Source organism: Dermacentor albipictus, chromosome 1, assembly GCF_038994185.2.
Source record: "Dermacentor albipictus isolate Rhodes 1998 colony chromosome 1, USDA_Dalb.pri_finalv2, whole genome shotgun sequence".
Lineage (NCBI taxonomy): Eukaryota > Metazoa > Arthropoda > Arachnida > Ixodida > Ixodidae > Dermacentor > Dermacentor albipictus.
The window spans coordinates 271,058,572-271,080,955 of record NC_091821.1 but is presented as its reverse complement, the minus strand read 5'-3'; the positions used below and the strand labels follow the sequence as shown (position 1 = coordinate 271,080,955).

Sequence of the window (22,384 nt, the reverse complement as noted above, 5' to 3'; positions counted from 1 at the left end):
TTCTCGTTCTCGTTATCGTCAGCTCGGTATTTCTGCCAATGAGCATAACTCCAAAGTAAAAAATAATGATCAACCAATCAATAAATGAAAGAGAAACGAAAACAAGTGTTGTATTGGGCTTCAGTTCTTCTTTTCTTTGGTGAAACATAGCTTCGCTCAAGAATAGACAGGGGCCAAACTAGAAAAGTTTGCGCACAACCATTTTCACCGCGTCGGCTAACGTGTACGTTGGTATCTGATGACGCGGCCTTGTGTATGCTCCGGCTGCCCGTGTGACTAATGGATCACTCTCACGTTTTCTCGGAGCTGACCATCGCCGTCGTGGCTGTCGGTCTCTCGTCAGTATGAACGCGCACGCAGGTCCTGGAGAAGAACGAGGGCCAGGTGCGCAGCCATTCGAGGATGTGCGGCAAACTGATCCCAGAGCCCGTGCATACGCGTAGCAGCTCGGTCTCGCTGCTTTTCCTGAGCGACCGCCCGCTTGACAAGAACGGACTGCACGTCAGCTGGAAGGTGTTCGGCTGCAACGAGGAGCACCGCGCGGCTGCCGGCAAGCTGCGGTTCCCGCGCGAGGGCATCTACACCGCCTATCCGGCGACTTGTCGTTGGACCATCTACGCAAACAGCGACCAGACCGTCGAGCTCACGGTCACCAGGCTCAACCTGCAGCGCTGCGACCTCGAATACCTCAGGGTGAGTTGGGGCCGCCGTGGGATCGGCTGTCCGGCCATCACAAATGTCTGCGAGAATACGTTGCTGTCGAGGGTTTGACAAAAGTTGCTTTGGTCAGGGATCACTAAAAAAAAATGCACTTCCATTCCACCTTGTTAAAGCTGGTGCGGACGTTAGACAAGTACCGCCCCACCAAGTGACGTTGGACGACGCTACACAAGCACCACCCGTCACGCGCGCACGCAAGTGTGCGGAAGTGCAGAATACGCCCTCATTCTGCTAGGCCGTCTACCAAGCGCAAGTGCTTTACTGTACTAAATTAATGTTGAAAAGTATATGCGTCAGAAAATGCGTAAAGTACGACTTATACAGAAGCTGCAGACATGATATCTTCGGATTGTTATAGGAATAAGTATTTTTTGATCTATATATAGTCACCAGTGGCTCTGTATGTGTATGGGTATGGGTGTGCATGTGTATATGCGAGTATGTGGGTTCATGAGAGTATATATATGTATAATGCATATGTGTTTGCAAGTATGTTGTTGTCGAATATTCTTTAGGGGGAGCTGCGGTCCTCGTCAAGCTGCCTCTACTGGAGCAGCTTTTACTTGCAGCCTTCTCCATAAAGTAGATGGAAATAAAGTTATTCTATTCTATTTTATTCTAATATACTAGAAAACATAATTCTGCTTGGCGGAAACTGAAAGATAAAGCCCTTTTTCCAGCTGCCGTACGAGGTTCATCCTCATTCCTGTAGGCCCTCTGCCTGGCTCAAGAGCGTTATTGAACTAATTGAATTTCTCAAAGTGAAATATAACATAGAATTCGTAAAGTACGACTGATACATAACCTACAGTCATGGTAGCATCAGATTGTAATTCGCATATACAAGAAAACATAGTTCTCTTACTCGGAAACTCAAACACAAACCTCTTTTCCAACTGCCACGTTTTGGGTAAGCACGCCACGAAAAATTCCGACCAACTGGAGGCTAACGGCTTCGCTGTAAAAATTATTTCGATCACTGACCAAGTCAGGACTTTCGGAGGCCTTACGGATACTTTGAAGGACCAAGAAGGCTCGTAAGGCCTGTGAAACGTCGTTTTCTTTGCGTCTTCACTTTGTCAGTGACCGGAATAACTACTTGAGCGCAAAATACATAAGAACACCGCAAAAATGAGACCTCTTGAGAAAGTCTTCAAGCGGGGGTAGAGCTCCGTTCGGCCTTAATGTCGCGACATTCTAACGGACCATGTGTATTTGCCTGTCCGTCTCTGGTTTTAACAAAATGTCGTAGCATGATGCCCTCACACAGCGGCCAATGATCGAGCTCGTCCGATACAACGACATCAAGCCAACAGATAATTAAGCCAAGTAAGGCCAATTACTGTTACAACAGTCAAAAGAACTCAATCGTGCTCGTTGCGTCCGTCCGTCTTTTGCGTTACGCCATCGTCAGGCTACCCGCTGAGCCTCACCATAGCGCGAAGAGCAACAGAATTCCGCCACCGCCGCTGGAGGAAGAACGTCAGCACCAGCGGCAACGTTGGTCGCGTACACGCTAATATTTTATTGCAACGCATGCAGAAATTAGCCATTTCTGAGGAGGCTTGCCCATAACGCACACTTGCCCACAGCAGGCAATACTCTAGCAAACGAGGGCTTCTCTGGGCCCATCAGAAAGAAGCTATTGTTGTTGCCGTTCTTGTTTCCCAAAGTTCTTGAAAAGATGTCGGTGTCTTCTTCTAAGTTTCTTATAGACGATAAATATTGCCACTTAGGCCACAAGAATTGCTGGCTATCCCGAAATCGCATATTTAAAGGGACACTAAAGAGAAAAATGATTTCTTCTTCATCAGTAAATTACCTTTCTACCACACTAAAAACACCATTCTCACCACAATAAGACGCTTGGTAAGCCAGAAAAAGAGCAAGAACAAAGGCGGGTGGCGACGCCTCCTTGAAGTTCGAAATTCCCACACCTGGTCGCTGCGACGTCATCGATTTTGATGGCATCTTCTAGGGCCTACTTACTTATACAGTGGTATAGATTCACTACATTGTGTTCTAAAGGAACCAAATATTAAACACAGCAAGTTTCGGTAACCTTTTCTCAGCCAATGCGGCTCAAATGTGAAAACATACTTTGGAGTCCTGACGTCACATTGACGCGTCGGCGTTGGGGTTTCGGCGCGAAATTCAAATACTGATACTTCGATCTTCATTTTTTCATCTAATATTCAAACAATTATTTTGAAATGACTGCCTGCAGGGTTCTCAAACAATGCTTTATTAGTCCAAACTGATTTATTGTTTCGCTTTGGTGTCCCTTTAAGAAAAGCAACAAGATTAATAATAACAACAACAAAAAGATTATGAAAATACACAACACTGTCAAAAAGCTATAACGAAATAGCAAAACGCTAATAGAGCAATTGCGCAGATCCTGGTGGAAAATAGCGAAAGAGTGAAATAAAGGTTGAATACTCCATGTGTTTTGAGAAAACACGAGCATGAAAAGGTCAGGGCTACACAGAGGAAATTTAGAATGCATATAAATTACTGTTCACAAAAAATTTATAAACTCGCTGGCTGCGAGAAAATCCCGTGGAGCCTTGAGAGCTAACCTCTGGTTGCTGGGGCAAGACCAGAGTCCAAGGAACTTTTGCACAGGGAAAGGGCTTCTAACAAAATGTTGAGACGGCTGCGATATATCTCTCGCTGTTGGTCGTGTTGTGGCTACTCGGTGAGACAGTGCCTAACTGAAGCTTCTATTTGCGGTACAGTCTGAGCACTCAGAGATGGCGGTGTCCGCTGTAAGAATCTGCCGCAATAAAGAGTTCAGGGCCAGATAAATCCTTAAATGATTTGTGTTTTGCTAGTCAGCACCACGAAGACGCGTGCTTGCACAGCGCCTGATCCAAGGCATCCTGCTCTCGATTCGTCGGTGACCCAACAAGCTCTGTCCATTGACTAACTTATGCTCAGCCACCGAGCAGTAGACAATGAGGCTAATTGCTAGCCAGCTTTGCCGAATAATCAAGCGTTGTACTATACCATTAAATGTCAGATGTAAAATTGAGTCAATGACGGGGTGGCGGCACGTTACTTTCTGCCCTTAAATACATGGTGTCATGACACAGATCATAAGCCAGGAAGGTTTCTTATTAAAAGTGTTCAGTGCCCGAAACATATGGAGGTGGCAGAACCTGATTAATTGGACGCATACGTCCACACGTTCACAAGATCCAAGTGTTACGGGATCGCTTTTTCAGGCACGTTAACATTATTCATGCACTCGAAGACTTGAAAGACTGAAATACCTCTCGCGAGAGCTTCTTTTCGTTTTCCACCCGCTGCTCTATATATTGTCATGGAGTAGTTAGGATAAAGAACTCAGCAGCAATACTGTGAATGCCGAAACTAAATTTTATTGGGCGAACCTGTGCCGCAAAAACAGGCTACACGTAAGGCACAACGATAGCGGTGAACGCAGTCGGCGATCGTCGAAATCTGATCAGCGGGTTAAGCGTGTCGGCTTTTATACATCAGTCGTCAAATGTTCCAGAGTAATCGATAGTGCCCGCGTGTCTTCCAGAAAGTTCTACACCATTCGCGTTGCGCATAAATGAAATCAGACTACACGAGGGTAGGTGACAACAGACACAGCATAAAACCATCGATAACATTCGAGAAACTTCGGATCTATACAGGCGCGTCCTGCGCTGTGCGATAACATTTGTTAGGCGGCGAAACTTGGTCCCCCGATAAAGATTAACAAGTACACGCGTCAGTATCTGCCTCTTCAAAAGCATCGTCTCGATGCTGCAAACAAACTAAAATAATAAACAAAAACACCCGCAGTAAAAAAACAAGAAATGACGAAGTTCGTCAGCGTGCGTAAAAGGGCTCAAGACGCACCACGTGGACCACTTCAGACCGTGCGCAGCGCCGCTGTGATTGCGAAATGCCGTCTGGCACGAGCTCATAGCCGAGTGCGCCGATACGTCGGATGATGTTGTAGGGTCCGAAATAGCGTTGCAATATTTTCTGACTGAGTCCTCGTCGGCGTATCGGGGTCCAAACCCAAACACGGTCACCGGACTGGTATTCCACGTAGCGTCGTTGAAGATTGTAGTGTCGGCTGTCGGTCCTCTGATGGGTCTTGATGCGCATGCGGGCGAGCAACCGGGCTTCTTCGGCGCGCTGGAGATAGGCGGCGACGTCGACATTTTCTTTGTCGGTGACGTGCCACCTTGAACGGGGGGATCTTTGTTGTTTCTTGTACTGCCATGTAGTAAGCGAAGGTTACGTATGACAGGACGGCATCTCACGTCTTGTGTTCGACGTCGAGTACGTACATTGCTAGTATGTCGGCGAGAGTTTTGTTCAGCCGCTCCGTATACCATTCGTCTGCGGATGGTAGGCAGTTGTCTTCCTGTGGCTTATCTGGCTGTATTGCAGAATGGCTTGGGTGAGGTCTGCTGTAAACGCCGTTCCTCTGTCGGTGATGGGGACTTCTGAGGCACCATGTCGCAGCAGGATGTTCTTGACGAAGAATTTCGTCACTTCTGCTGCACAACCTTTCGGCAGAGCTTTCGTTTCAGCGAAGCGAGTGAGGTAACCCGTGGCCACGACGATCCACTTGTTTCCAGATGTTGACATTAAAAAGAGTCCGAACAAATTCATCCCGATCTGCTGAAATGGTCGGCAAGGTGACTCGATCGGCTATAGTAATCCCGCTAGCTTCATTGGCGCTGTTTTGCGTCGTTGGCAGCCACGGCAATCTTGACGTAACGGGTGACGTCGCCGGTCTGGCGCGGCTAATAGTACTTCTCTTGTATCCTAGCGAGGGTACGAGAAAACCCGAGGTGCCCGGCTGTCTGATCGTCGTGCAGGGCGTGCACGACTTCTGACCGGAGTGCTGCAGGCACAATGAGGAGGTAGTTTGCATGGGTTGGGGAAAATTTCTTGACCAGGACATCATTTTGCAAGAAGAACGCAGACAATCCGCGCCTAAATATACTCGGGACAAAGTCCGTCTTGCCTTCCAAGTACTCAGCAAGGCTTCTTTCTTAGCCCGGGGTCCGCTCGCTGCTGCTCGACAAAGTCGTCTGTGCTTATTGTTGCTAAAAAGGCGTCGTCGTCTTGGTCATCTTTGGGTGGCGGGTCCACGGGAGTGCTGGACAGGCAGTCGGCATAAGAGTGTTTTCGTGCGGACTTGTAAATTACCGTGATGTCAAATTCTTGCAATCCAAGGCTCCACCATGCCAGGCGTCCTGAAAGGTCCTTTAATGTCGCTGGCCAATACAAGGCGGGATGATCGCTTACGACTTTGAATGGTCTATCATATAGGTAAGGACGAAATATTGCTGTATATAGCCCATATGATGGCGAGGCATTCTTTTCGGTTGTAGAATAATTGCCTTCAGATTTTGATAGTGACCGGCTAGCGTAAGCTATCGCCCGTTCAAGTCCATCTTTCCTCTGGAATAGGACGGCACCGAGGCCTAGGCTATCTGGTGTCAGTGTGGATTTCCGTGTCGGCGTCTTCGACGAAGTGCGCAAATACCGGTGGCGACTGCATGCGTCGTTTGAGTTCTGAAATGCGTCGATCTGCGGCGTTTCCCACTTGAACTCGACATCGCATTTAATTATATGGGTCAGCGGCGCAGCGATGCGTGAAAATTCCTTGACAAAGCGCCTGTAGTAAGGCACACATGCCAAGGAATGTACGCACTGCCTTCTTGTCGATGGGCTGCGGGAACTTTGCAATGGCAGCTGTCTTCTGGCAGTCGGGGCGGACTCCAGATTTGGTGGTGACGTGGCCAAGGAACAGAAGCTCATGGCATGTGAAGTGACACTTTCCCGGTTTCAGAGTGAGCCCTGATGACTTGATGGCCTCTAGCGCTATCGCAAGCCGCCTAAGGTTACCGAAATTTCCGGCGAAGAGGACGACGCCATCCAAGTAAACCAGACAAGTCTGCCACTTCAACCCTTCTAGCACCGTGCCCATGACGCGCTGGAATAATGCAGGCGCCGAGCGCAGTTCGAATGGCATGACGTTAAACTCATAGAGGCTGTCTGGCGTGATGAAGGCAGTCATTTCGCGATCCCGCTCGTCGACTTCTATTTGCCAGTAGCCAGTCTTGAGATCCACCGGCGAGAAGTATTTAACGTTGCAGAGCCGATCCGATGCGTCGTCTATCTGTGGAAGGGGGTATATGTCTTTCTTCGTAGTCTTTTTCAATCGACGATAATCGACGCAGAAACGCGGGGTTCCGTTTTTTTCTTTACCAAGACTACAGGAGATGCCCACGGGCTTTTCGACGGCTGGATGATGTCGTCGCGCAGCATTTCGTCGACTCGTGGCCTTATAGCATCACGTTCTCGCGTTGAAACTCGGTATGGGCTCTGACGGAGTGGTCGAGCACACTCTTCGGGTATTATGCGATGATTTGCAATTGGTGTTTGTCGAATCCTCGATGACGTTGAAAAACAGTCTTTGTGCCGTTGGAGAAGACATTTGAGCTGTTACTGGTCACTGACGGGGCGACCTGGATTTATGTCAAAGTCTGATTCGAGAACTATGGTCGTCGAGGCAGATGCCGCAGAATCCCAGAGGACAAACGCATTGCTGGCTTCCAGAATTTCCTCAATGTATGCGATCGTCGCGCCCTTGTTGATATGCTTGGACTCCTGACTGAAGTTCGTCAGCAAAACTTTCATTTTTCTTCCGTGCAGTCGAGCGATCCTTCCGGCGACGCAAATTTCTCGGTCGAGCAGTAGATGTTGGTCACCCTCGATGACGCCTTCTATGTGGACAGGTGTTTCGGTGCCAACGGAAATGACAATGCTAGAGCGGGGCGGGCTGTTCACTTGATTTTCAAGCACACACAAGGCATGGTGACTACGAGAGCTCTCCGGCGATATTGCTTGATCTTCGGATAGCGTTATTGACTTCGAGTTCAGGTCGATGACTGCGCCATGTTTGTTCAGGAAGTCCATGCCGAGAACACTGTTGGAGGATAACAAAGGTGGAAGGGTAGCTGCGGTCATTAACGGTAGTTCTGGCCGTGTAGATTTCAGTAGATGTTATCAAGTGTCCTCCAGCTGTCCGTATTTGAAGGTATTCCCATGAAGTTTTAACTTTCTTCAACTGCGCGGCGATGGGCCAGTCATGACGGAGTAGTCGGCTACTGTGTCCACTAAGACGGTGACTGCGGGGCCGTCGAGAAGTATGTCGAGGTCGGTGGTTCTTTGTCTTGCGTTGCAGTTAGGTCTTGGCGTCGCATCACGACTGCGTCGCGTTGACGGGTGGCTGGAACGTCGCGTCGTCAGGTATTCTTTTGTCGGCGTATTCTTTGCTTCTAGGCTTCGTCGGGATGGCGCCGTCTCGTTCATATATCGCCGACATGGACTTTTTGACGTCTTCGTCGGTGGCGGAGGTTCTTCGTCAGTTCGACGGACAGCCACCGCACATCCATCGGTTGCTGCTTTTAGTTTTCCGCGTGTGAGCTTGCAGACCGGCCCCGGGCTGGGCCAGTGTATGGTCGGCGTTGCGGCGAGAGGTCGCGGCATGGTGAGAGCGAACGGGATGGTCGTCAAGAACTCCACTGAGTGGCGGCGAGGTAGTCTGCGATGACATGCGCGCGCTCCCCAAGCTGTGGACGCGGCGCGTTGACCCTAACCCTGGTAGTCCCAAGTGGCGGTATGGGCATCGGCAGTACAAATGGCCGGCTTCTCTGCAGCGGTAGCAGAGCGGGTGGTGGTCGGGGGCGCGCCAGATGTCTGTCTTGCTCGGTGCGCTTCGCTGGCCGGCAGGCGGGCGGGGTGGCGGCGGCGATTCGGGGACTCCAAGTGACTGCTGGATCTCCGCTTGGACGACGTCAGCAATGGGTTCTACTTGAGGCTGCGATCTTGGGGAAATCCTCTGAAGCTCCTCTCGCACGACCACTCTGATGGTCTCGCGCAGGTCGTCGGTGCCTACTAGGTAAAGTTCTAAAGTTCGGCGTAGTTCGTTAAGAGCGTGCGTCGGCTGAACTGCCTGTTCATAATTTCGAGTGTTTTCTCGATGGTTGTAGCCTCGAAAGCAAATTCAGCAACTGTCTTGGGCGGGTTGCGCATCGATCCGGCGATGAGCTCTTGCTTGATACCCCTCATCAAGAAGCGAACTTCTTTCACTTCTGGCATGTCAGGGTCGGCGTGTCTGAACAGGTGAGTCATCGCCTCCTTGAAGATCGCGATGTTCTCGTTGGGAAGTTGCACTCGGGCTTCTAGCTGAGCTTCGGCCTTTTCCTTGCACACGACACTCGTAAAGATCTGCAAGAAGCCATTGCATAACAGGTTCCATGTTGTCAGGGTCGATTCTCGTTTCTCAAACCGCGTTCTGGCGGCGACTTCTAAGGCGAAGTATACAAGCCGCAGCTTGTCGTCAGAGTTCCGGCTGTTGAATGTAGCGATTCTTTCGTAAGTCTCCAGCCAAATTTCTGGATCTTCAGTCGATGATTCATGGAAGAGCGGTGGCTCCCTGGGCTGTTGCAGCTCGATGGGGGACGCTGGGGCTGCCATTGAGTTTGACTAAGCGACGATCTTTTGATCTTCTCAGGCAAAAGTTCGCGCTCCGCGGGCAGTCCTTGCAACCTGCAGCTACCTTGTTGGTCCTTGGCGACGTTGGTGCTGTCTTCTGCGTTCGGGCTTGGGTCACGGCTTTGTGGGGGGCGTCCGGTACATGAACGCAAAGCACCTCCATCAGATGTCACGTAGTAGTGATGGTAAAGAACACAGTAGCAATACTGTGAATGACGAAACTAACCTTCATTAGGCTAACCTGAGCCCACAACAACAGGCTACACTTAAGGCACCACGATAGCGGCGAACACAGTCGGCGATCGTCAAAATCTCATCAGCGGGTCAAGCGCCTCGGCTTTTGTAGATCAGTCATCGAAGGTTTCAGAGTAACCACTGGTGCCCGCGTCGCAGGGGTGAATCTTCGCATGGCTGCCATTGGCTCTTTTTAAGCAGACGCTCTTTCGACGCTAGTGCCAAGATCACCTTCGGTTACGGCACCAGCAGGAGGGTGGTACTTTGGCAAAATGGTGGCGCACACGATTGTTTACGTTGTCGTGGCAGCAGGAACAGCAACCGGGCGACGCCTCCTCACCCTACCGCTGTTTTTTATTTTTATTATGACGAACCGCTCCGCTCCCCACTCCACCCTAGGATTCTCCATGCCCCGCGCACATTCACTTGTACTTTTTTTTGCTTGTCCGCGGCGCGTATCTTTTTTTATCGTGCGCGCGCGCTACCCCAAGCATTATTTGTGAAATGGCGCGTGGTGCGCCGTGGGTTCTTTATGCGTTAGCAGGCACGCAGTTGTGTCCATATTTTCAGTATGCCAGCATATGCCAGAATATATATATAAATTCCACTTCTAACACAACAGATCGTTGGGCCTCGTTTTATTGACTTCCGTTTCCGAAAACAAATATTTTCGCTAAACTTAGTACGATACACGCTCAGAAAATGAACAAAAGTGAAAAATGCATGATAGGTACATGATACTAAACAACACAAAAGTTCAGACAGAGAAATAACAAAAATAAAACTCAAGAAATCGCGAAGGCCGTTTTATTTCATCATCATCATCATCATCATCATCATCATCATCCTGGCTACGCCCACTGCAGGGAAGAGGCCTCTCCCATACTTCTCCAACTATCCCGATCGTGTGCTAATTGTGACCATGTTGTCCCTGCAAACTTCTTAATCTCATCCACCCGTCTAACTTTCTGCCGCCCCTTACTACGCTTCCCTTCTCTTAAAATGCAGTCCGTAACCCTTAATGACCATCGGTTATCTTCCCTCCTCAATACATGCCCTGCCCATGCCCATTTCTTTTTCTTGATTTCAACTAAGATGTCTTGAACTCGCGTTTGTTCCCTCACCCAATCTGCTCTTTTCTTATCCCTTAACGTTACACCCATCATTCTTCTTTCCATAGCTCATTGCGTCGTCCTCAATTTAAGTAGAACCCTCTTCGTAAGCCTCCAGGTTTCTGCCCCGTGCGTGAGTACTGGTAAGACATAGCTGTTATACAATTTTCTCTTGAGGAATAATGGCAACCTGCTGTTGATGATCTGAGAATGCCTGCCAAACGCACCCCAGTCCATTCTTATTCTTCTGATTATTTCAGTCTCAACACTAAGGTCCTCTTCCTGAAAGCCTCTTCAGGAAAGTCCTCTTCCTGGATACATGTTCTGTAGCTCGATCCGGGATTCCTCTATTTTCCCTTTACCGTTAACTTATTGTCTTCTTATGTACCAGTTTCTTCCATTCCCTCAAGTTTAGGCTAATTCGGGATCTTACCACTACAGCGCACCTTGCCGAGCACGTCCACATCTTGTATGATGCCAGGGTTAGCACAGAGTATGAAGTCTATTTCATTTGTAGTCTCGCCATTCGGGCGCCTCCACGTCCACTTTCGGTTATCCCGCTTGCGGAAGAAGGTGTTCATTATCCGCAAATTATTCCGTTCTGCAAACTCTACTAACAACTCTCCCCTGCTATTCCTATAACCTATGCCATATTCCCCCACTGACTTGTCTCCAGCCTGCTTCTTGCCCACCCTGGCATTGAAGTCGCCCATCAGTATGGTGTATTTTGTTTTGACTTTACCCATCGCCGATTCCACGTCTTCATAGAAGCTTTCGACTTGCTGGTCATCATGACTGGATGTTGGCGCGTAGATCTGTACGGCCTTCAATTTGCACCTCTTTTTAGGTCTCACGAGAAGACCTGCCACCCTCTCGTTAATGCTGTAGAGTTCCTGTAGTTTACCAGCTATATCCTTATTAATCAGGAATCCGACACCTAGTTCTCGTCTCTCCGCTAAGCCCCGGTAGCACAGAATGTGCCCGCTTTTTAGCACTGTATATGCTTAATTTCTCCTCATAACCTCACTGAGCCCTATTATATCCCATTAAATGCCCGCCAATTCCTCCAATAGCACTGCAAGACTCGCCTCACTAGATAACGTTCTAGCGTTAAACGTTGCCAGGTTCACATTCCAATGGCGGCCTGTCCGGATACCGAGATTCTTAGCACCCTCTGCTGCGTCACAGGTCTGACCGCCGCCGTGGTCAGTTGCTTCGCAGCTGCTGGAGAGTGAGTGCCGGGGTTTGATTGCTGTATTCATATAGTAGGTTGTGGCCAAGTACAGCACCAGAGTGGCCAATCCTGCTCTGGTGAGGGAGTGCGTTACCGGTTCTCGTCACCGGGATCAGGCCGCACTCGAGGCCTGTTTATGCAATTTTATCCACACGCGGATTTTCTCTTTTTAATCCGGTGGAAAATTGCGCGACACCGGGATTTGAGCCACCGTCCTCTTGGACGCGAGACTGATGCTCTACATCTACGCCATCGCCGCACCACGTTTCATGTACACACACATAAAAGATTTTTATACAATCCCCTAAAGACCAAAGTGTAGAAGAGCTTCAGATATATGCACTGAGATCTTCTGATATACTCACCGAGATATTGCTCAAGACTGGGCACGTGTATGACATAGTCATGACACCTAAAGAACGGGAAAATTCACTGGTAACGGCAAAAACAATGACACGCAAAATACCTAAAAAATAGAATAAAATGATAGGAATGTTTTATTGAGAACCATACCAAGAACAAAAAAAAACAAGAACTTGTAAACCTTTACAAAAGTATATGAAAAGCATGACATGTTCAGTACAACTGAACAAAATGAGAGACATGGCAGAACAAAAATAACATTGTACTAAAAACGGAAATACACGTTATCACATTATTTTGCACTTGGCCACAACTTGAGTAACGGTGGCAAGGGGGAGAAGAAGGTAGTCAACGTTTGCAGCAGCACATACAAAACATTCGCAAAAAGGCCTATTCTTCAATCAAAGGTGTTGCAGATGCAGATGGAGAAGCAGATGTTGCAAGTCATTGCCTTTCCGTTTAGTGTCATTGAAAGGATAGCTATAGCTACGCGTGATGGGTAAGACGGCTGTGACATGAGAGATATGAGCCGGAAATAAGCCAACACTTCTTTTTCACCCCCAATGCAATGCTTAGCACTAAAATTACATCAGTTAAGGCACTAAGTCATACCTACTGGGCACTCCTTTGTGTAATACGTACGAACTGCAAAAATCTGCATATAGGACAGTTGCAATGCTCATTAGTTCCAGAAAAAAAAGCGTATCATGCCTACACATGAAGGTTGTTCGCGCCGTTTCGCCATAGGTAGTTATTGAGATACTACATAAACACGAACAGTAATTTTTCAACTGTTAGTACGTTTTGTAGAATGGTAACACACAGAAAAAGCACTGAGAGCGGAATGGAAAGCTGGGCGAGTTACCGAAGTTGCAGGATCAGACTTGGCACAAAAGGACAAGTCATAGACCAGGCGACAGTGTGGATGAACATCTAGTTGTCAGCTTTCTCTAATGGTGAGAGGGAAGTGTAGCACAGTCAAGGCGCAACGACGTCCGGAGACTCGTGGAACACACATGCACAGGACCGTGTTCGGGTGCATGCGTCTTATGTCCTTAGGTCTGCACGGTCACCTGTTGTCTTCAGGCACCCGGAAGAAACTTGCAGGGCTTGTTTTTGAGGTATTCGTGCACCACTGCACAATGCACGAGCGGTGCAAGTCGTGAAATGGGTGAAACATCGCGGAGCACAAGCACACAGCTATCGAGGACCACGAAACTTGACGAAATTGCCCACGCCGGTCAACGCATGGCAGCTTACGCTTCCCGATAACAGCAGATAACGAAACATGAAACTTCATGCAGCGGGCTAAGCTGGCTCCTGGCCGGCGGGCGCTCGCGGAGACAGTCGAAAGTAAGGGAGTTGCGAGAGAGGGTAAGGGGAAAGGAGAGAAGCGGAGGGGCGAAAGAGCACGGCCTCCTAGATCTGCGCGCGCGGGTGCGCGCCAATCTCGGAGGCTGTGTGCCGTGCAAGAGAAGCGGAGTTGCTTTCCCGCCCTCATGATGGATGGATGGATGGATGGATGCAGAACTGTAATGAAGGTCCTGAGGTACGCAACTCAGCGTGCTGCGGGCCGCTCCCACGTTGAGACAGTCAGGCCATGCCCGACCGCCGTATCGAGGGCCCTCTGGACAGCCCATAGTTGCGCCCCGGCATCCGGGCTCTTGATAGCAGAGAGCCACTTGTCCTCGTTGATTTGTCCTGTGCCTCGTAACAAGGGGCAACGCCAGAGCATATGGTCTAGGCTAGCTAAATCATTGCAGTGCCTGCAAGAACTAGTGGCCTAGGTGTCGGGATAAAGCTTGTGGAATAAAGCCGGGCTTGGCTACGAGCCTGTTTGCAATAATCTGATGGTCAATGCCTGTGCTCTATTTAACTTCTTGTGTGGAAAGGGAAAGTCTCTACTGCCGAGATAGAAGTGCTGCGTAATTTCATTGTATGTGATCGGTTGATCTCTGTTCTCCACCACTGCGGGCCGGCGTTGGAGTTCTCCATGGTCGCGGAAAGCGAGACCTCGCGCATTGGAGTGGGCCAGCTCGTTGAGGTTTGTGGGGCTTCCCATGAATGATCCCATGTGAGCGGGGAACCACGTGAGAGTGTGGATGGCGATGCTTTTGCCGTCGAGGATGCTACAGGCTTCCTTACACCCGGCGCCAACGCTGAAGGCGCGGATGGCTGCCCTGGAGTCACTGAAGATATTGGCAAGTTTGTCGTCCAGGAGGGCCAAGGCAATGGCCACTTGCTCGACCGCACGCGACGACGTGCTTCGTACCGAAGCGGCGTTAACGGTCGAACCCCTGCGGTTGATCCACACTACCGGGAAGTTGTTGATGTTGCCATACTGGGCCGCATCAACGAAGCAGCTGCCGCCAGGGAATTCTGTCGCGCAGCGTAGGAGCGCCACCGCGCTGGCCTTCCTTCTTGATATTTCTACGTTGCGCTGGGGATGTATATTGCGCGGGGCGGGCGATATGATGATGTTATCTTTCTGTTTCTTCGGAAGGCCCTGGTAGGCGTCTTCGACAGTGCCCGGGGGGACGCCCTTCTCTCTTAGGAGTCGTCTGCCCGCCCTGGTGCCAGAGAGCCTAATAATCTGTGCCATTTCTTGTGCTTCTGCAATTTCTTCCAGGGTATTATGAATACCCGATTGTGCCAATTACCTCTGCCACTGAAGTGGTGGAGGCCCGGGCGTCTTCATAGGAGGGAGTGCTCTCCAGCGATCGCCAGGTCGACCAAGAAGGTCTGATTCGGCGAGCACAACTGGCAGCAGCATCCAGCGGAGCCCTGGACTAAGGGCAACCGACCGTTGTGTTAGAAGATGGACGATTCCATCTGAAGACCGCAGAAGACCAGCGAATCTAGAGCTGATAAAGTTTTTCACTCACTCACTCACTCCAGAAAGTTCTACAGCATTAGCGTCGCGCATACATGAAATCAGATTACACAAGGTTCGGTGACAACAGACAGCGGATAGAACCATCGATAACGTTCGAGAAACTTCCGGTATATGCAGGCGCGTCCTGCGCTGTGCGATAACACTTGTTAGGCGGCGAAACGTGGTCACCCGATAAAGATAAACAAGCACACGTGTCAATATCCTTTTGTCATTGCATACGCGTGATCGAAGCCGATGCTTCGTGTATGACGTCTCGCGATCAGTCATGCGTGACCTTGCTCTGTCTTTGGTTTTCATTTTTGCCGATCAGCCCATGACCGCGTAACCTCCGAAATAAAATTAAATAATATGGTTTTACGTGCCAAAACCCCAAAACCGTTTTCTGATTATGAGGCATGCCGTAGTGGAGGACACCGGAACTTTCCACCACCTGGCGTTCTTTAACGTGCACCTAAATCTAAGCACACGGGTGTTTTTGCATTTCGCCCCCACGGAAATGCGGCCGCCGTGGCCGGGATTTGATCCCGCGACCTCGTGCTCAGCAGCCCAACACCATAGCCACTGAGCAACCACGGCGGGTAACCTCCGAAATAGACTCGCCAATGGTGTATTTATTTTTCGGTGACTCTTAAGTATATTATGCGTGTGCATCGAAGGAGAGTTTGCGTTTGGTAGAGAAAGGCCTTCAGTTAATCAATTAATCCGCTTATTTTCAACCATTTCAATCATTTCTCCATTTTAGAACAGCAGTTCGGGGTCCCTCAGGCGAAGAGCGGTTGCAGACCACTTGAAAGTGCCCGACGGCCCACGTACATGGCAGCGCTTGAACAGGCCAGATGTGGGCAAATGTAGACTAGCGCAATACAGTAATAAAGAAATTTACTTAAAAATACTAACATATAAAAATGAGTATTTATTACAAATACAACGAAAACAATTATTCAATGAACACGTACATTCAGGAAATGTTTAGCACACTTTCAGTTCGCTCAGCATAGGGGGTTGCTTGTTAAATCTGCATGCAACAAAAACACACAATACTACCATCGCTTATATATTTGCAACCGTAACTACCCTTGCACCTTACTTTGGTATCTTTGTGTAACGGAAAGAAGTTGTTATTCCATTATGAATGGGTCACGCGCACAGATGGCGCCGTTGTCGCTCCACACATGGTGCAATCGGAACTAAATTTAGCCTCTCGCTCGGCGTTCCGAGAGGCGCAGCTCGGCAGTACGTTCGTCAATCCGAGCGAGCTCCTTCTGCCGTAGTAGGTTGCTCGGATATGGCGCCCCGCGTTCGACACCAAGAAATGGCGGGAATGATCTCGGGGAGCATCTTCTACGTCACTGCACGGCCTTTGGGAGCGAGAGGGAGGCTCTGTACGCCTCCTACTGCCGATGTGGCTTGCCATCCACCACCCTGCAGTGCCTACTCTTCCCCAATGCTCACAGTTCCATCACCAAGAGTGCATTTTCGGCATTGATGGAATTCTGTGAAGCAACACACCTCAGAGCGCGGCTGTAGGCCCCGCAAACGCTTAGCTACATTGTCGTTTTTTTTTGCTATTCCGGTCTCTCTCTCCTTTTTACTTCCGGTCACTATCTCCATCTTTTTCTCCCCATACCCCTTCCCCGTGCAGTGCTGTTGAGGTGTCCTCCTGTGAGAGACAGTTACGGCACTGCACTTGTCTCTTCCATTTCTCTTTAAAAAATCACTTCACACGAAGCAGAAGGATGCCATTCCTCACTGTTAAGAACGGCCAGCTGCAGTGCAACTTTTGGCAACCAGTTGCGACTGTGGAGGCAACATCCCGGGAGCATCGCCGCCAACCTCTACCCACGGCGTGACTAAGTCGACTTTGTGTCATGAACAATACGCGCATCCTCCACTCTCTGTCGCTTCAGCTAGGATGCGTTCGACCAAGCAGGCTTTGTGCTGAAACCGTCACCGTTGCGCTCTAGCCTCTTCGCCGTTGTGACTGAAGAGTTCGACGAAGCAGGCTTTGTGCGCAACAGCACAACGCCGGCCTGATCTGCTACGGGTGGGGGAGTTGACGCGGGAACGCTGACGCAGGCTTCTTCCCACGCACCGACCAAGACGCAAGACAACGCGCTACCCGGAACGGCTCCGAGTTGTACGAAGCCCCTCTGACGTCGGCTCCGGACCATCGCACCTGTGTGTATGCGTGTGTGCGTGTGTGTGTGTAACCCGCCCCAGAGAGAGGCGGCCTGTTTAACATGACTAAACGAACGTTCGCGTTACCTTGTATCGGGAGAGGACCGAGTGTTTAAAAACCACTGTTGTTCGGCTGCTCAGCACACTCTCTCTCAAGCCGTCGTGTTAGACTGATGTAATTTCTCAAACAGTCATGTTAGACTGATATAAATACTGTAAATGAACCCATATTTTTCGTTCTCGATGCGAAGCAGTCCTTCCCTTCATCAACGGTATCAGCGTGGATAAGTTGGACCACGGCATGGGCCAGCTACCTTCTAATTCATGCCGGACTCCAATCTTGACAACTGATCACGAGCGATGGGATTGAACCCCCAATCCTAACACCACCCACCACCTTTGAACACGGCGGGCCCCCTGCGGATAGGGAGCGAGCACGACTGTGAGTTATCTATTTGGGCCTGTTGGTGTGCCATAAGTATGTGCAGAGTTGCGCATAAGGCTTGTGTCCGTGTCCTTTATGCGCAACTCTGTGCATACTTATACGATTGCGAGGTTAGACCGTGGGACCTTCACCAGCTGTACCATAAGTTAAGCTTGTACAGCGCTTAGCGATTGAAACGCGATACTCAGACAGCATGATGGCCGGCACGTTTGGCGCCACCGTTGAACGCTTGGGACGTTAAGCTGATGCACTTTTTTGTCACGCGAAAAGGAAGGTCATTTCGATGCATCGTGACGCAACTGGGCCCCCTCGGCGATCCCCCAGCGCTCACCGGTGGCGCAAGAATCACCGGCCGCCGTACTGTCCGAGTATCGCGTTTTACTGTACGCTTTGTAATGCGTGTATAAATATTGCTTGTGCATTTGGTTGCGTCATATCTGTACCCTGCTGCCCATACACCCTCATCAGCACGCACACTACATTTCACGTATTCTACTGTGGCTTTGTCCTGATACAGCTTACATTTTTTTTTCCATTCGGTCGCAGATTTTCGAAGGCGAGGGTGAGCGTCGCACGCTTTTGGACGACGTGTGCCGGCTGGACTCCCCGGTGGTGATCACATCTACCCGCCGCATTATGACCCTCCAGTTGCGACTACACGCTCTACGTCGAGACGCTGTCGAGGCTGCTTACCAGATGAGGGCCACGCGTGAGTCCGCAATCAGTATCCAATATTTTACGCACTATTGTTTTTATGCTGCTGTAAAGATTTGTGAATTACTGAGAAAGATTTGAGCTCCCAAAATCATACTTTGGAAGAACACATACGTGCATAAAAGCATTACGTGGTGGTGGTGGCGATGATGTTGAAGCAGGCGGGGTTAGCCTGGCGTACATAGCCGGCAGCATTACGTGCACATATATATGTTACGTTATAAGTATGCCAAACGTTTCAGCTAAGATAAAGCGAAAAGCCTTGTGAATTCTGGCCCAGGTTCCGAATTTGCCAAGCTAGGATCGTTTGTAAGTGCTCATTGCCTCAGGGCGTTAGCCTTCGCTAGTACTGTGTCCAGCATCAGGACTGGCTGCATTTTTCTCCTACGAGAACAATTCTAGCGTACGCGCTTTTTGTGGCCTTTCTTAAAAGGTCATTATACAGGAGCCGCATTTACGAAAATTATCTTGCCTAAGAGTGTTTTCTCGTTTGCTCGTGTTCTGACCACCATCACTCATGAAAGAGATCGGTGCGATAACAAGACGATAGGCACGACGACTATAAATGGCAGATGGTGCTTGCGCAAGATAAATTTTGGGAATGTGGATCCAGAATGAAATAAAGGTTTCTGTTCTTTTCCCTTGCTTTATTTTTCGACAACGCATTCATTGCAGCGGCGCACATCCTAGAGAATATTTCCCACAATTAGAAGAATAGTCACCAAATGTAATCAAATAGCATGTTATTCATTTTATCTTAAAACACACATTGGATATCGCGCTGTTGCAGTTATAGTGACTGCTGAAAGCACGTTCAATTAGTAGGAATCCTCAAAATAGCGCCTGTTTCTGTTTTAGTGGCGCCTGACACCGGAAAAAGATGCCGAGAGCGAGTGCGGCTTAACTAATCCAGCTAGAACCAAATTAGGAAGGCTCACTAAGATTAAACAGAGACAATCCCTCACCAGAACAAGAATTGGCCTCCCTGGTGCAGTATTCGGCCACTCCTTCCCTCATGATTCCTAAAATTAACCACGTGCCCTCAGTTCCCAGCAGCTGCGGAGCACCTTACCAAGGCGGCGGTCAGACCTGTAACGCAGCAGAGGGGGCTAAGAACCTGTGGACCCGGAGAGGCCGCCGATGGAAACTGACCCTGGCAACCTTTAACAGCCGAACTCTGTCGAGTGAGGCTAGCTTAGCAGGGCGCTTTGAGGATCTATCAGACATTGTTTGGGATATTATTGGCATTAGTGAGATTAGAAGAACTGGTGAGGCTTATACAGAGTTCACTATACGGCCATGTCCTCTGCTGTAGAGGTCACCGCGATAAGAAGCAATACGGAGTAGGATTCCTAATATGCAAGCACATAGCGGGCAACATTGACGAATTCTTAATAAAGGAAAAATCAGACATCCACTCGTTCGTAGCAATTGCCACAAAGGAAACCCATATGGGTTCCTGGAAAGAAAAGCCTCACAGTTGAAGAAAATTTGTTGTCACATGAAAAAAGTTGTAACATATGTCTCAAGACGCCCTTCTTTGCTCCGGCTTGACCGGGCGTAAATGGGAAAGAATGCTGCAGTAACCAGCAGCCCGAGCTCGTGTTCCCGGTGTACCAGATGTGTAAGGATGCTGAATTATCGGCTGCAGCCTTATCACCATCCTACGTTGTTCTGTTCTAAGCAGCAGACAGACTTCTGTGGCAGCTATACGCAAAAAGCCCTTTATTCGAGGCAGCAGCGTACTTTTACAGATAACGCTGCATGCCGGTCAGGCACACATAATTCATGGTACAATCTTATCAGGCCGACTGGCTGATACAGAACATACGTAATAATTGCATGAATTTGTGGGCTAAAAATTTAATTCGCTTAGTGGTCGCTAACCTACTCGCCTTAGCGGAACGTTTCATGTGCTCGTGCGGTGCGCTCATTTCCGATCATGGTTTGTGTGTCGTCAGTATATACAGGGTGTCCCAGCTAACATTAGCCAGAGTTTAAAAATATGCGAATGCCACGTAGCTGGACAGAATCAAAGTAATGTTGTTTTGCCATCGCTTGGAGATGCTCAAATTATTGTTTTTTTCATTCCGCATAATTAGATAATTACCCTTGGTTAATTAATCAACTTCTCATATACAGGGTGTCCCAGCTAACTTGGACTAAGATTTCGAAACAAGCTATGCATTCTTCAGAACAGAAATTGCGTGGATGTTAGCGTTTATCTAAGCTTACAGTGGCGAGATGAATCAATTAACTTTTTAAATATAGCTTGAGACGTTCAGGCGTAAATAGGCAAGTTGTGGAGCTTCGCAAATATTGCCCAACCCAGGTACTTCCAACGAGATAGACTTAGCGTGGCTGTTTTTCTTCGGGAAAAACGAAAGCCCGCGGAGTTTAAAAATGCCACGTGACAGCGCGCTCCGTGCGCCTGAATGCGCCGCGGTTACAGCGCCCTCATGAGTGATTTGTAAAAACATCGCCAGCGCCACGCCTTCCCTTCATTTAAGGGCAAGATATAGTCCGGCGTAACGCGCGCGCGCGGCCACGCGCGTCGCGGTTAAGCGACGTCGGTGAAAAGCGCGCACTCTACAGTCCGGCGTCACGGCGTAGCCGGCGTGCCCAGGCGCGCTTGGCGAGCACAACGCCGCCGGCGCGGAAATAGAGCGTGTTCTATTTCACGCGGCTGCCGCTAGACCAGAATGCACTGCGCGCTGCAGCGGCAGCGAGCAGAAGGCAGAATGGCGGCCTGCGGTGCGCGTACTGACAGTGCGGCTGTGGTTTTTTCAACATCCGTGTGGGATGACAGCGCGAGTGAGGACGCCTGCTTGAAGCGATATGCAACCTTCCATGTGTATACGATGTGAAACGCATGGACCACCGCGACACAGAGCGCAAGAACAACGCGTGGGAAGCTATACGAAAGCAGTGTGCCATGGTCTCGCCACAGGTAAGCTGCATTTCGCAGCTCCTGTACTAGCTGGTGGTAGTCGCCGAGTTGAGGGCGCTTGTCGAATAGTTTTCGCATGTACATACATGGTCCGCTTCCGTTTTTGACGTAGCCGAAGTACTAGCAATATGAGTGCGATGTTCTGGCTGTCAGGCACGGCGGCCGCATTTCGATGGGTGCGAAATGCGAAAAACACCCGTGTGCTTAGATTTAGGTACACGTTAAAGAAGCCCAGGTCAGAAAGAAAGTGGTTTTCGCACGTAAAACCTTATGTTTTTTTTCTGGCTGTCAGGACAAGTTAACGCCATCCCGCAAAAGTTTTCGTTTTAGCGCACAAACAACGCGCGGAACGAGAAGCGCGCGCGCTACCCGAACGACGCGCATGCGCCATGTACACAGCTGTTCGCCGCGGCGGTGAAGTTGCGCTCCCGGATGCACAGATGGCGCTAGCCTCGAGCTGCGCGTGCACGCCGAACTCTAGAGGAAGCAAATTTCTTGCACCCCTGGCGTCGCTAGCGCAGCGTATCCGACTTCGCCTGCCGCGGCCTGGCGCGCCGAGAACGCCGGACTATATCTTGGCCTTTAAAGGCCAAGATATAGTCCGGCGTTCTCGGCGCGCCAGGCCGCGGCAGGCGAAGTCGGATACGCTGCGCTAGCCACGCCAGGGGTGCAAGAAATTTGCTTCCTCTAGAGTTCGGCGTGCGCGCGCAGCTCGAGGCTGGCGCCATCTGTGCGTCCGGGAGCGCAACTTCGCCGCGGCGAACAGCTGTTTACATGGCGCATGCGCGTCGTTCGGGTAGCGCGCGCGCTTCTCGTTCCGCGCGCTGTTTGTGCGCTAAAATGAAAACTTTTGCGGGATGGCGTTAACTTGTCCTGACAGCCAGAAAAAAAAAACATAAGGTTTTACGTGCGAAAACCACTTTCGTTCTGACCTGGGCTTCTTTAACGTGTACCTAAATCTAAGCACACGGGTGTTTTTCGCATTTCGCCCCCA

General features: G+C 49.8%; 1 protein-coding gene across 1 annotated transcript in view; it reads left to right on the top strand.

Annotated features, from left to right (window-relative positions):
• Window positions 1–22,384, top strand: part of LOC135916407 (cubilin-like) — an 82,236-nt gene that overhangs the window by 24,126 nt on the left and 35,726 nt on the right. Inside the window, exons 5-6 of the mRNA XM_065449757.1 lie at window positions 361–693; window positions 18,273–18,435. Coding sequence (XP_065305829.1) covers window positions 361–693; window positions 18,273–18,435 — 496 coding nt within the window. The remainder of the gene's footprint in view (window positions 1–360; window positions 694–18,272; window positions 18,436–22,384) is intronic.